This window comes from Ascidia mentula, chromosome 3 (assembly GCF_947561715.1).
Source record: "Ascidia mentula chromosome 3, kaAscMent1.1, whole genome shotgun sequence".
NCBI classification, from domain to species: domain Eukaryota; kingdom Metazoa; phylum Chordata; class Ascidiacea; order Phlebobranchia; family Ascidiidae; genus Ascidia; species Ascidia mentula.
In genome coordinates, this window is record NC_138568.1 from 8,938,505 (window position 1) to 8,954,440 (window position 15,936).

At 37.4% G+C, this 15,936-nt stretch overlaps 2 protein-coding genes across 2 annotated transcripts; both read right to left on the reverse strand.

Moving 5' to 3' along the window:
- Nucleotides 1–3,318: 3,318 nt before the first annotated feature.
- Nucleotides 3,319–4,668, reverse strand: LOC145895520 (uncharacterized). Its single transcript, XM_082984326.1, has one exon. The coding sequence runs from the start codon at nt 4,666–4,668 to the stop codon at nt 3,319–3,321; it is 1,350 nt and encodes a 449-aa protein (XP_082840452.1).
- Nucleotides 4,669–11,272: 6,604 nt separating this feature from the next.
- On the reverse strand, nt 11,273–13,297 carry LOC145895521 (uncharacterized). The gene has a single exon (XM_082984327.1). It carries the CDS (start codon nt 13,265–13,267, stop codon nt 11,273–11,275), a length of 1,995 nt encoding a protein of 664 aa, XP_082840453.1. The 5' UTR covers nt 13,268–13,297.
- Nucleotides 13,298–15,936: the final 2,639 nt, after the last annotated feature.

The following is a 15,936-nucleotide window of genomic DNA, read 5'->3' on the forward strand; positions in this document are numbered from 1 at the left end:
TTGGTTGCATTCAGTGCCGAGGCAGTTAAAAGTTTCTTAAGATTAGGGGGTTGCCGATAGACTATTACTGGCAGGTGTGGAAAAATTTCACTTGCTTTGTCTTGTTGAAGAATTGGTCGCAGGTCTCTTGCGATCTTTTTGAGGCGACCAACCGAATAGTTGTAAGTGATTGCAAGTGGTATACGCGCTGGGTTCTTCCTTTGGTTGTTGTATTGTAGAAGACGGTCTCTTTGGATCTTTGCTGCTCTTTTCATTTCTTTATCTACCAACCTAGCCCGGTAGCCATTCGCCAGAAATACATCCCGCAAAGCACGTGAAAGTGTGTTGCAGTCGTCGTAACGAGAACATATCCGTCTGTATCGTAGCGTTTGAGAATGTATCATGGACCGATACACATGTCTGGGGTCGGAACTCGAAGGGTGTAGATACGTGCCTCGATCCGTCGGTTTATGATAGATGGAGGTGAAAAGTTCACCGTTTTGCAGTGCAACCGTTACATCCAGGAAGTGGACACATGTGTTAGCCCACTCCACCGTCACGTCCAACGTGACCAATGGAGCGTTGGAGGGAAGGTTTTTAATGGTTGACAAGTGCTTAATGAAATCTGTTGTGTCTTGAATGTAGCTTTTTGCTGATTGAGCGTGTGGCTTTTCTTTCGACGTATCCGGATATTTCCTCCGTGAGCGTTCCCAGGCCGCTTATAATTGGACGTCCTGGGTTGTTGGGTTTGTGCACCTTAGGTAGCAAGTAAAATGCGCCTGGTGTCGGATCTTCAGGAAGTAGAGACGCAATCTCGTTCCTGAACTTGCCAGTTGGGTCTGTTTCCAGCTTCTGGTAGTATTCCACGTTGTCTAACTAACGGCAAGCTTCTTGCATGTAAGCTTCGGTGTCCATAACAACTATAGCGCCTCCCTTATCAGCAGGTGTTCTCCTTACTATGAATTCGATGGTGAACATCTCTCTTGTTTTTCTGTCGAAAGGTTTTTTCGAATATATAACACCTAATTTTCTCTCCTGTATGAATTTGACTGTGTTTTTTTAGATTACTTTGAAATGAAATTCTCTTCGAGCAAAATATACATTGGCATGGTCTTTCGCCAGTATGAGTTCGAATGTGCCTGTTTAGACTCCGTTTCACGAAAATGTTTTTTCACATACGTTGCATCGGAAGGATGTTTCTCTAGTGTGTGCACTTAAATATGCCTCCTCGGGATTTTTCACTGCTTAACAACTTTTCACAAATATCGCAGCGAAAACAATTTACCGTTGTTTGAATTTCCATTGATAAGATTTACGTTTTTTTCACAAATTGTGATCACACACGATCAACCCATTACGTCTATTTTCACTTGGCACAATGTCACTTACATAAGAATATAACCAGAAAGTGAAATCATTTTTCAAAACGTGACAGTGTTAATAGCAATATGGGCCAGTCTCTTTATCCTCAGAATTTTTCAAGAATTTTACATTTTCCGATAATATTTGAAGTTCGCCAACAAGTCTGTTGTCCATGTTATTTTTGTCTGTCCATCCTGTATTTCATCCCTCTGTCACTTCAGTAACAATATTTTGATATTTAAGTTATATTGGCGATTACTCACACAACCTTTCTAGCGCCAGAGGCTGTAAATCATCCAACCGCATCAACGAATACGGATTTGTCAATTATGTAAACAATGAAATCGCGGTCAAGTTTTACAGGTCGAGTCTTGTGAGGTGATTTTTGACATTGCAAAACTAATTTTGATGAAATATCACAACACAAATCATATTCCGGGTTGGGTTATTTGAACTCATTGCATTTCACTGCAAAGTTAAAAATTAAATAACTTTCAGTTTATCACATATTTGGCAATGTACCATATCAAATTTTTCAGATTTTTTCGATTAATTGTGATTATCATTTCGCAGTGGTTTTGTTGTTTTAACAATTCAGTGAAGGACTTTTGGCTAAATTTATCAACCACATTATACATTGCGCTGCAGCGTGCCTTGAAACACATACATATCGCATATTACTAATGCCAGCACTTTTTTTTTAAATGAAGATTAAGGCTATCTTATCTCTGATATTAAAGTTGTAAAATATGTAGCATACAACGATCGCCAGAGCAGGTGACACTTTGTTTTCTGCAAGGCTATATTTTCGGTTATTTGTCTGATCTGATTCGATTATAAATGATCCCAGTCTTCCAAATAATGTGTACAACCATACAGAATAGAATACCATGCACAGAACTGAGAAAAAAACATTTAAAAGAAAGAAAGAAAATGACAAAATTCATCAGAGAAATTCAACAGCATTTGAAGACACTATAACTGTGTTTAGGCTCGCGTTGACACAGTTGTCGCCGGTGACGTAACATCATGACTATTTGGCATACATTAAAAATAATTATCAATCCATATAGCATCAACCACCGATGTTCAAAAACCGATTGCACATAAGACATATATTATCAGTATAAGGTTGTCGGGAAAAGTGGCTGATCCAGCTTGGCTGCAATGCCTTGGCTGCGAAGCCTGTGAACCTTATGATCAGAATATTAGAGCTGTGATCGCCAAATATAAAGGGCTGCGCAGTGGGGCGATCCCGCCTTGAGCTATGCGTAAGCATGGCATTACTTCTGCGTTGTCTGATTACGGTGGTGGAGATCCTCTACGCATGTGAAGGTCGCCTGACAATTGTGCGCTTGCGCACCAGTGTACCTTGGCCACAATATACCCCGTGAAGCCACTGAGCTCCTGTAGCTCAGTTGGTAGAGCGTTGGGCCTGGTTAGCCCAGGGTCTTGAGTTCAAACCTCACCGGGAGCTTGATTTTTCAGATCTCGCTCCGACTTGCCGGGAAAAGTGGCTGATCCAGCTAGGCTGCAATGCCTTGGCTGCGAAGCCTGTGAACCTTATGATCAGAATATTAGAGCTGTGATCGCCAAATATAAAGGGCCTGCGCAGTGGGGCGATCCCGCCTTGAGCTATGCGTAAGCATGGCATTACTTCTGTATTATCAGTATACGATAAATTTGTGCTGTCTAAGTTCCTATGAAAACTTTATCTGGCATTTTGTAATCCGCTGATTTTCCTCTTGTTTCAAAAGCAAGTTGGACTAAATCTCGAGGTTGTGTTGAAAAGGTTTTACCTCATCTTCACAATGCTTCTCCAGTGTTGATCCGACGGGAAAACGTTCGCGATGCATTTCTTGCAGAAAACGTCCATTACGTAGATTCAATGCTTTTCAATTAATTCTCCATAGTACGAATTTGAAGGTGAACGTCACTCTTGATTTTCTGTCGAAATGTTTTGTAGCAAATTTCAAATCAAAACGGCTTTTCTCCTGTGTGAATAAAAATATGTCTTTTAAGATTGCCTTTTTCAGAACAAGATTGATCACATATTTCACATTTGAACGGTTTTTCTCCTGTATGAGTTCGAAGGTGCGTTCTAAGTCTGCCTTTTACAGAAAAAGATTTCTCACATATTTCACATTTGAACGGTTTTTCTCCAGTATGAGTTCGATAGTGCTTTATTAGATTGCCTTTTTCAGAAAAAAATTTGTCACATAGTTCACATTTGAACGGTTTTTCTCCAGTATGAGTACGAAAGTGCCTTCCTAAACTGCCATTTTCAGAAAAAGATTTATCACATATTTCACATTTAAAAGGTTTTTCTCCAGTATGAGTTCGAAAGTGCGTTTTAAGACTGCTTTTTTCAGAAAAGTATTTCTCACATATTTCACATTTGAACGGCTTTTCTCCAGTATGAGTTCGAAGGTGCGCTGTTAAATTGCCGTTTGTAGAAAAAGAGTAATCACATATTTCACATTTGAACGGCTTTTCTCCAGTATGAGTACGAAAGTGCGTTCTAAGATTGCCTTTAACAGAAAAAGATTTATCACATATTTCACATTTGAACGGTTTTTCTCCAGTATGAGTTCGAAAGTGCCTTCCTAAACTGCCCTTTTGAGAAAAAGATTGATCACATATTTCACATTTAAAAGGCTTTTCTCCAGTATGAGTTCGAAAGTGCGTTCTTAGACTGTCTTTTGCAGAAAAAGATTGATCACATATTTCACATTTGAACGGCCTTTCTCTAGTATGAGTTCGAAAGTGCTTCCTTAGATTGCCGCTTAAAGAAAAATATTTATCACATATTTCACATTTGAACGGCTTTTCTCCAGTATGAGTTCGAAAGTGCGTTTTAAGACTGCTTCTTTCAGAAAAGGATTTCTCACATATTTCACATGTGAATGGCTTTTCTCCAGTATGAGCTCGAAGGTGCTTTTTTAGACTGTTGTTTAAAGAAAAAGATTTATCACATATTTCACATTTGAACGGCTTTTCTCCAGTATGAGTTCGAAAGTGCGTTTTAAGACTGCTTTTTACAGAAAAGGATTTCTCACATATATCACAATTGAAAGGCTTTTCTCCAGTATGAGTTCGAAGGTGCTTTCTTAGATTGCCTTTTTCAGAAATGGATTGCTCACCAGTGTGTGCCCGATAGTGCGTTTTTAGACGATGTTTTGTAGGAAATGTTTTTTCACATACGTTACAGCGGAATGGTGTTTCTTTTGTGTGCACTTGAATATGCTTCCTCAGGGATTTTCCACTGCTAAACAACTTTTCACAAATATCGCAGCGAAAACGATTTTCTGTCGTTTGAATTTCCATTAGAGTTTCCTGTTTTTTCACAATTTGTGAATTTGCTGCTTGTGTAAATTTTTTGTTTTCTCTGCGTTGCTGGAATGTACTCATATATCCAGACAACATACGATCAGCCCCTACTCTCTATTTTCACTTTGCACAATGTCACTTATATAAGAACCTAAGTATATCCTGCATTTGAAAAGCAATATTAGGGAATTGGTTTCTATTCCTGTAGTGTTTAACGATCAAAGATCACCAAAAAATATTATTTTTGTCTTCTAAAGGACTTTTTATATTACCTCTGACGATCTTGCACTATAAGTTTGTCCATCCTGTGTTGATCGTTATAACCAGTTCGCAAACTTCCTGTTTTGAAACCTAACTTTGATTCCTAAATCATTTCAATGTGATTAGTAAATAAAGACTGGATCAAAAAACCAAAGGCCCCTGGCAGGCTGTCGATCGCACACCGTATCAATAATAATAAGGAATGCTCACAGGTCTACTTGGTACCAGTTCGAGTGCTCGCTAGATAGCGATGCTACGGCGCTAGGTAACCACTACCTGAAGAAGCATAGCGAAACCTTCCAGCAAAGACCCATATTGCCAAGTTGCTATGACGTGTCGTTCGTGCAAAAACCACCTGCAGGGAGTTTGGATCTATATGAGGACTTATGGTTGCACAGAATACGGGCACAAATCAATGTGCAAACCATGATAACACCATCATGCAAATAGTTTGTTTTGCTATTCCCCGCCCGTAGGACTATGTTTATGTTTGCGCTTGTTTTCGCTGTTACGGGTTGATGACTTTACTTGTGTTGTTAACCTGTTTTTATCGTCTTATCATTCACCGAGTCTTATCGGTAACACATGTTCGCCCACAGGCCTACCTGTCTGCAGTTCACGACGTCCATTCCCCTTCCACTTTTGTTCTGTTTTTACATTCAGTTGCTTCTGTTTGTTTGTGTGCTCACTCGATGTCAGCGCCAGTGGTTTTTTGAAAGTAAAGCAGTAAAGACAGGTCTAACCACATGCAGTTAATTCATACTTTTATTATTTCTTAGTTAATGCTTGAAACCCGAATATTTTTATAGTTTTTATTTATTTTTATCTTTCGAAACCTTTTTGCGTTAGATTCTTCATTCTTTCCTTTCTGTTTTTCCTTTTTGGCAGTTTTGGTAAATGGAGAAACTGATGATGCCGTTTTAGGCGAAATATATTTTTCTCTCAATAAATCGATCTGAGCTGTCTAAAGATCGCTGTGTTGGGATTTTAATACATTATTAAATCATTTCATTGACAAAATACGGCCAAGCTCATACCGTGAAAAGCAGCCACAATTCAAGTTACGATCAGTGGCGATAACTCACACAACCTTACAACCGCCAGAGGCTAAAAATCATCGAACCGTATCAACGCATGTGCCAATTATGTAAACAATTTAAGTCCGCGGTCCACAAATTACAACTCGTATTTTAGCTTGATTTATTTGAAACCATCGCATTTTATGTGAAAGTTGACTGTAAATTGATTTCTATTTGGTTCTTTCAGTTTCTAAGTTGCCACAAACTAAGTTACAAAGAGTAAATTTACCACCATCTGCATCATAAACCTGTTGATTTTGTCGAAAAATCTTTGGACTGCGGAGCACCGGATTAATATTGTCGCCACGTTGTTTGTCGGCTTTCTCTTTTGCGCATGAGATTTCATTTGTTCCGCTTCATTGTTTTCGTGAGATTATTTTTGCAGTTTCTGATTTCCAAGTGCAATATCACTATATTTACAGGACCTTATCCCTCAAAATGCATTATTGTAAGCGCTTGGCAAGGAAGGGCAATGGTTTGCTGTATTAAATTTCTTCAGGGTTTTATATTATTAACTGCAGGTGCGTTTGTTTTCTATTGATTTCGTAATCGCAGAGAAACGTCAATACGGCAATTGAGATTGAGACAAAGATTATGTAAATAGAAGTGTTATTGTGAAAAAAATATTAACCTGGCATATATTGCAACGTTTTCAATAAAAATCCATTTGTCCAAATTCGTTTTAAAATTTTTTCTTCCGTTTTGCAATCCGCTGCTTTTTTCTCGTGTGTCAAAAGTAAATTGGACGGTGCACATTCCATTTTTGAAGATTTTTCACCATTGAGATTCCAACGTTGCGTTTTTGCTGCACTCCTCAAACAGAAAATTTATCACATAGGTTGGTTGCTTTTCAATGTTTTCTGCGTAGAATAAGTTCGAATAAGGTGCGAATCTCTGTGGCGTTTCTGTCGAAAGTTGTTTTTCATATGTCACATCTACACGGCTTTGCTTGTTCGTCTCATGTCTTGCATTTAAATGGAAATGAAACAGTTCAGCGAAGAATTTCAACAGCATTTGAAACCGAAACTGTGTTACTCTCTAACCCAAAGTAAAATCGAACAAGAGTAACAATCGCACGAGAATTAACATTAAAACGCTACAAACCACGGGTACAAAAGTCTCCATCCTTTATGTCCCTTGGTTTATCTCTTGTCCGTATGTTCGTCAGTCCGTCTATTCGTCTATTTTTATGCAAGGGTATGTGGCTTATGTAGAAAATGCGTGCAGAATGATTTGAGTTCAGATTATCCCGTGATTCATTTGAACAGGCAGCTTGTTGCAGGAAGTTAGTCATAAAATAGATCGACCGGATATTTAATTATCTTCTGTGCATGCGAGCGAATATCGTGTTCGCCGTAAATTAGTTGATGTTGTTTTACGGCGTTATCCGAAGTTAATAAAAAAACAACGGTTGATGCCAGAAAACATAAAATAAGAGAAATATGACGTTGTAATAAAATGCCAATGCATCTTTGATTAATTCTCTCTGCTGCTATAATTGAACTAAAGTCTTCTTGTGTGTTTTGCTATATACACTTTTAATTTGACCCCGTTAGTAGACTTATTTTATTTAATAGAACGCCACGTTGCAATTATCAGGAGGCGTAAACTTCAAATTGTCCTAAACGCGTTAGTGACTGAGCAAGTTAAGACAATGACTTAGCTAATTAATACCAAAAAATATAACACGTTACTAATTGCAGCGAGTTAACTATAAAAAACCCACAGCGAGTTAACTTTTAACAGAGTGTCAGAAAAAATGCATTTTGTCCAGCAGGATGCCAGAAACCTCTGGCAGTTTTGCAGAAAAGCTTAACTCCGCATGCTTTCTGTTCGCCTGGTGTTTCAGTGTTTTTATGGTCAGGAAACATGCGTGGTGCTACACCAGCATCTCATGTGCTTTCTTGAACAGGCGAAACAGCTACTGTCAAAATGCCCCATGAATTAATTTGTACCTTTCTGAAAACCAACATCACACTGGGTAAAGTCAAGAAAAATATGCTTGTTTGAAATCTGAATGCAAACGCAACGTACGTGGTAATGGGATCTTGGTTACTACAAAGCGTAACAATTTATTTTAATTTTAATTTAATTTGTGGTGAAACGGTAGATATGTTTCCTAAATATTATTAAACCACTATCTGAATCAGAGTGACTCCAGAAGTTAACATATGTAGTTCTTCTCGCTAAGCTATCTCACAGCATAAAATGCGTCTCACTGAGTAACGTAACCATATGTGACAGAGGTTTAAAGAATGAAATCCAAAAGAGACGAACATGCAGTGTTGCAGTCAGGATTAGAGGTTCCATAAGCAGTAGTTGTTATCTGCGGTGGCATTAGTTTGGCGATAATAAAACAAAAGGAAAGCGAATAGACGATAAAACGAAACACAATACTTTCAAGTGGGAATTGCCAACAATTTAAAAATGTTGACGGTGGCTTTAAACAAAAAGCGGGTACTTAGAGCAAATTCTAACGACCAATTGGAAACGCCATAATAAAAGCCTGCAGTTGCTGTTACCAAAAATCTGATATTCTCGATCTCAGTCATCTGATTAATCAGTATCGCCGCGCATGTTTCCTGACTAACTTTCTTCACACAACCGGAACGCCAGACGGAACGATGCAGGCTGACGGAGTTTGGCTTTCGTGCAAAACTCCAACAGCTTTCTGGCATCCTGCTGGACAACATCGACTTTGTTAACACTTTGTTATAAAAAATACGCGTTCGTAACCCTTTGCATGCATGTATGTCTATTATGTATCGGCATTGCGCCCTAATGCACGCAGGGAGTTTGGTAGTTAGCTCGCTTCAATTCAGTCACGTGACATAAATCTTTAATATTAGCTGCTTCAGTCACTAACTCGCGTTTAACTTTAGCCGCCACCCGATATTGAAACGCGTCGTTCTATTTAGTCTACAGTGTGGACTTGTATAGCAGACTGATATTCAGTTCTGACAGCAAATGAAAAACAAACAAAACCTGCAATCCTTGCAATTTTATTCTCACCAATGTCTGTTTAACAGAACACGGCAATTGCAAACTAGTGTACGAAAAGAGTAACAAAGCCAAAGGAGCGTATGAAACGCATTTGAAAAGACATCACTGCGTTTACGCTGCCGTTAGCACGGTCGTCGTGACAGTGGCGTGATATTATGGCAATTATGCACATATTTCTAATCGTAATTATACCAACATTGCAGCATATAGCAACGATATAAAACGAAAAAAGAAATGAAAAAAACAAATGGACGTTACACTACTTTTTCCATCCAGAATCCATCCATAGTCCAAGCACATTTACAAACTTTATCTCACATGTAGCACTCGGCTAGATTTTCTTTTTCACCCAAATCGTGTTGGACGGTTCAAATCTCGAGGCTGTTCCGTGTCGAAAACTTTGTACCCCATTTTTACGTGCTTTCTCCGGTGTAGATCCGACGGTAATATTTTACGATGCATTCCATGCAGAAAAGTCCATTCAATACGTCGTTTGGTTTGAAATGACTTCTCCTTTCTATGAATTCGATGGTGAACATCTCTCTTGTTTTTCTGTCGAAAGGTTTTTTCGCATATATAACACCTAATTTTCTCTCCTGTATGAATTTGACTGTGTTTTTTTTAGATTACTTTGAATTAAAAATCTCGAGCAAAACGTACATTGGCATGGCCTTTCGCCATTATGAGTTCGAATGTGCCTGTTTAGACTCCGTTTGGCGAAAATGTTTTTTCACATACGTTGCATCGGAAGGATGTTTCTCTAGTGTGTGCACTTAAATATGCTTCCTCAGGATTTTCCACTGCTAAACAACTTTTCACATATATCGCAGCGAAAACAATTTAACGTTGTTTGAATTTCCATTGATAAGATTTACGTGTTTTTCACAAATTGTGATCAGACACGATCAACCCATTAAGTATATTTTCACTTGGCACAATGTCACTTATATAAGAAACTGCGCTATATAACCAGAAAGTAAAATAATTTTTCAAAACGTGACAGTTTTAATAGCAATATGGGCCAGTCTCTTCATCTTCAGAATTTTTCAAGAATTTTACATTTTCCAATAATATTTACCAATGAAAGTTCGCCAACAAGTCTGTTGTGCATGTTATTTTTGTCTGTCCATCCTGTATTTCACCCCTCTGTCACGTCAGTAACACTATTTTGATATTTAAGTTATATTGGCGATTACTCACACAACCTTTCTAGCTGCAGAGGCTGTAAATCATCCAACCGTATCAACGAAAACGGATTTGCCAATTATGTAAACAATCAAATCGGCGGTCAAGTTTTACATGTCGAGTCTTGTGACGTGAGACACAACACAAATCATATTCCCGGGTTGGGTTATTTAAATTCATTGCATTTCACTGCAAAGTTAAAATTAAATAACTTTCAGTTTATCACATATTTGGCAATGTATCATATCAAATTTTTCAGATTTTTTCGATTAATTGTGATTGACATTTCGCGGTGGTTTTATTGTTTTAACAATTCAGTGCAGGGCTTTCGGCTAAATTTATAAACCACATTATACATTGCGCTGCAGCGTGCCTTGAAACACATACATATCGCATTACTAATGCCAGCACTTTGGGTTTTTTTTAAATGAAGATTAAGGCTATCTTATCTCTGATATTAAAGTTGTAAAATATGTAGCATACAACGATTGCCAGAGCAGGTGACAATTTGTTTTTTGCAAGGCTTTATTTTCGGTTATTTGTCTAATCTGATTCGATAATAAATGATCCCAGTCTTCCAAATAAGACGTACAACCATACAGAATAGAATACCATGCACAGGACTTGGAAAAAAAACATTTGAAAGAAAGAAAGGATATGACAAAATTCATCGGAGAATTTCAACAGTATTTGAAGACACTATAACTGTGTTTAGGCTCGCGTTGACACAGTTGTCGCCGGTGACGTAACATCATGACTATTTGGTACAAAATAATTATCAATTCATATAGCATCAACCACCCATGTTCAAAAACCGATTGCATATAAGACATATAATATCAGTCTGCGATAAATTTGTGCTGTCTAAGTTCCTATGAAAACTTTATCTGGCATGTTGTAATCCTCTGAATTTCCTCTTGTTTTGAAAGCATGTTGGACTTTGCAAATCTCGAGGCTGTGTTGAAAAGGTTTCGCGATGCATTCCTTGCAAAAAACGTCCATTACGTAGATTGAATGCATTTCAATTAATTCTCCATAGTATGAATTTGAAGGTGAACGTCTCTTTTGATTTTCTATCGAAATGTTTTTTCGCAAATTTCAAATCTAAACGGCTTTTCTTCGGTGTGAATTAAAATGTGTCTTTTAAGACTGCCGTTTATGGAAAAGGATTTATCACATATTTCACATTTGAACGGCTTTTCTCCAGTATGAGTTCGAAGGTGCTTTGTAAGATTGCCTTTTACAGAAAAAGATTTATCACATATTTCACATTTGAACGGTTTTTCTCCAGTATGAGTTCGAAGGTGCGTCCGTAGAGAGTATTTTGCAGAAAACGATTGATCACATATATCACATTTGAACGGCTTTTCTCCAGTATGAGTTCGAAAATGCATTCTAAGTCTGCCTTTTACAGAAAAAGATTTGTCACATATTTCACATTTGAACGGTTTTTCTCCAGTATGAGTTCGAAGGTGCGTCCTTAGAGAGTTTTTTGCAGAAAACGATTGATCACATATTTCACATTTGAACGGCTTTTCTCCAGTATGAGTTCGAAAGTGCGTTCTTAGATTGCAGTTTACAGCAAAAGATTTATCACATATTTCACATTTGAACGGCTTTTCTCCAGTATGAGTTCGAAAGTGCGTTCTTAGACTGCTATTCACAGAAAAAGATTTATCACATATTTCACATTTGAACGGCTTTTCTCCAGTATGAGTTTGAAAGTGCGTTCTTAGACTGCTTTTTACAGAAAACGATTGATCACATATTTCACATTTGAACGGCTGTACTCCACTATGAGTTCGAAAGTGCGTTCTTAGACGGCTATTCACAGAAAAAGATTTATCACATATTTCACATTTGAACGGGTTTTCTCCAGTATGAGTTCGAAAGTGCGTTCTTAGTCTGCTTTTTACAGAAAACGATTGATCACATATTTCACATTTGAACGGCTTTACTCCAGTATGAGTTCGAAAGTGCGTTCTTAGACGGCTATTCACAGAAAACGATTTTTCACATATTTCACATTTGAACGGCTTTTCTCCAGTATGAGTTCGAAAGTGCGTTCTTAGACTGCTTTTTTCAGAAAATGATTTATCACATATTTTACATTTGAACGGTTTTTCTCCAGTATGAGTTCGAAGGTGATTTTTTAGACTGCCGTATACTGAAAAAGATTGACTACATATTTCACATTTGAACGGTTTTTCTCCTGTATGAGTTCGAAGGTGCTTTCTTAAATTGCCTTTATGAGAAAAGGATTTCTCACATATTTCACATTTGAACGGCTTTTCTCCAGTATGAGTTCGAAAGTGCGTTCTAAGTCTGCCTTTCATAGAAAAAGATTGATCACATATTTCACATTTGAACGGCTTTTCTCCAGTATGAGTTCGAAGATGCTTTTTTAGACTGCCTCTTTCAGAAAAAGATTTCTCACATGTTTCACATTTGAACGGCTTTTCTCCAGTATGAGTTCGAAGGTGCTTTTTTAGACTGCCTCTTTCAGAAAAAGATTTCTCACATGTTTCACATTTGAACGGCTTTTCTCCAGTATGAGTTCGAAAGTGCGTTTTTAGCCTGCCTTTTCGAGAAAAAGATTTATCACATATTTCACATTTGAACGGCTTTTCTCCAGTATGAGTTCGAAGGTGCTTTTTTAGACTGCCTCTTTCAGAAAAAGATTTCTCACATGTTTCACATTTGAACGGCTTTTCTCCAGTATGAGTTCGAAAGTGCGTTTTTAGCCTGCCTTTTCGAGAAAAAGATTTATCACACTTGTAGCACTTGAACGGTTTCTCTCCAGTGTGAGTTTGACCGTGTTGCTTCAGATTATTTTTACTGAAGAACCTCTTTGGGCAAAACGTGCATTGGTATGGTCTCTCCCCAGTGTGTGCCCGATAGTGTGTTTTTAGACGATGTTGTGTAGAAAATGTTTTTTCACATACGTTACAGCGGAATGATGTTTCTCTCGTGTGCACTAGAATATGCTTCCTCAGGGATTTTCCACTGCTAAACAACTTTTCACAAATATCGCAGAGAAAACGATTTGCTGTTCTTTGAATTTCCATTTGAGTTTCACGTTTTTTCACAAACTGTGAATTTGCTGTTTGTTTTGCGTTGCTGGAATGTACTCATATATTCAGACAACATACGATCAGCCCTTACTCTCTATTTTCACTTTGCACAATGTAACATATATAAGAACCTAAGTATATCCTGGATTTGAAAAGCAGTATTAGGGAATTCTGTTTTTTTTCCTGCAGTGTTTGACGAAAAGGTCATCAAAAAATACTATTTGTGTCATCTAAAGAAGTATTTTATATTACCTCTGTCGATCTTGCTCTGTAAGTTTGTCCATCCTGTGTTAATTGTTATAACCAGTTCACAAACTTTCTGTTTTGAAACCTAACTTTGATTCCTAACTCATTTCATTGACAAACTACGGCCAAGCTCATACCGTGAAAAGCAGCCACAATTCAAGTTACGATCAGTGGCGATAACTCACACAACCTTACAACCGCCAGAGGCTACAAATCATCGAACCGTATCAACGCATGTGCCAATTATGTGAACAATTTAAGTCCGCGGTCCACAAATTACAACTCGTGGCTTGATTTGTTTAAAACCATCGCATTTAATTTAAAGTAAACTGTAAATTGATTTATATTTGGTTCTTTCAGTTTCAAAGTTGCCACAAACTAAGTTACAAAGAGTAAATTTACCACCATCTGCATCATAAACCTGTTGATTTTGTCGAAAAATCTTTGGACTGCGGGGCTCCGGATTAATATTGTCGCCACGTTGTTGTTTGTCGGCTTTCTCTTTTGTGCATCAGATTTCATTTGTTCCGCTTCATTGTTTTCGTGAGATTATTTTGCACTTTCTGATTTCCAAGTGCAATATCAGTATATTAACAGGACCTTATTCCTCAAAATGCATTATTGTAAGCGCCTGGCAAGGAAGGACAATGGTTTGCTGTATTAAATTTCTTCAGGGTTTTATATTATCAACTGCAGGTGCGTTTGTTTTCTATTGATTTCGTAATCGCAGAGAAAAGTCAATACGCCAATTGAGATTGAAAACAAAGATTATGTAAATAAAAGTGTTAGTCTCAAAAAGATTTTAACCTGGCATATATTGCAACGTTTTCAATAAAAATCCATTTGTCCAAATTCGTTTTAAAGTTTTTTCTTCCGTTTTGCAAACCGCTGCTTTTTTCTCTTGTGTCAAAAGTAAATTGGACGGTGCACCCTCCATTTTCCAAGATTTTTCACAATTGAGATTCCAACGTTGCGTTCTTGCTGCATTCCTCAAAGAGAAAGTTTATCACATAGGTTGGTTGCTTTTCAATGTTTTCTGCGTAGAATAAGTTCGAATAAGGTGCGAATCTCTGTGGCGTTTATGTCGAAAGTTGTTTTTCATATGTCACATCTAAACGGCATTGCTTGTTCGTCTCATGTCTTGCATTTAAATGGAAATGAAACAGTTCAGCGAAGAATTTTAACAGCATTTGAATCCGAAACTGTGTTACTCTCTAACCCAAAGTAAAATCGAACAAGAGTAACAATCGCACGAGGAATAACATAAAAACACTACAAACCACGCGTACAAAAGTCTCCATCCTTTATGTCCCTTGGTCTATCTCTTGTCCGTATGTTCGTCAGTCCGTCTATTCGTCTATTTTTATGCAAGGGTATGTAGCTTATGTAGAAAATGCGTGCAGAATGATTTGAGTTCAGATTATCCCGTGATTCATTTGAACAGGTAGCTTGTTGCAGGAAGTTAGTCAAAAATAGGTCAACCGGATATTTAATTATCTTCCGTGCATACGAGCGAATATCATGTTCGCCGTAAATTAGTTGATATTGTTTTACAGCGTTATCCGAAGTTAATAAAAAAACAACGGTTGATGCCAGAAAACACAAAATAAGAGAAATATGACGTTGCAACAAAATGCCAATGTAGATTATTAATTGAGTTCGAATGTGCCTGTTTAGACTCCGTTTCGCGAAAATGTTTTATCACATACATTGCATCGAAAGGATGTTTCTCTAGTGTGTGCACTTAAATATGCCTCCTCGGGATTTTCCATTGCTAAACAAATTTTCGCAAATATCGCAGCGAAAACAATTTACCGTTGTTTGAATTTCCATTGATAAGATTTACGTTTTTTTTTTCAAAAATTGTGATCACACACGAACAGCCCATTAAGTCTATTTTCACTTGGCACAATATCACTTATATAAGAAACTGCGCTATATAACCAGAAAGTGAAATCATTTTTCAAGAAATGTACATTTTTCTATAATATTTACCAATGAAAGTTCGCCAACATAAGTCTGTTGTGCATGTTATTTATGTTTGTCCATCCTGAATTTATCCCTCTGTCACTTCAGTAACAATATTTTGATATTTAAGGTCTATTGGCGATTACTCACACAACCTTTCTAGCTCCAGAGGCTGTAAATCATCCAACCGTATCACCGAATACGGATTTGTCAATTATGTAAACAATCAAAACGGCGGTCAAGTTTTACATGTCGAGTCTTGTGACGTGATTTTTGACATTGCAAAACTAATTTTGATGAAATAACACAACACAAATCATATTCCGGATTGGGTTATTTGAACTCATTGCATTACACTGCAAAGTGAAAAATTAAATAACTTTTAGTTTATTACATATTTGGCAATGTATCATAGCAAATTTTTCACATTTTTTCGATTAATTGTGATT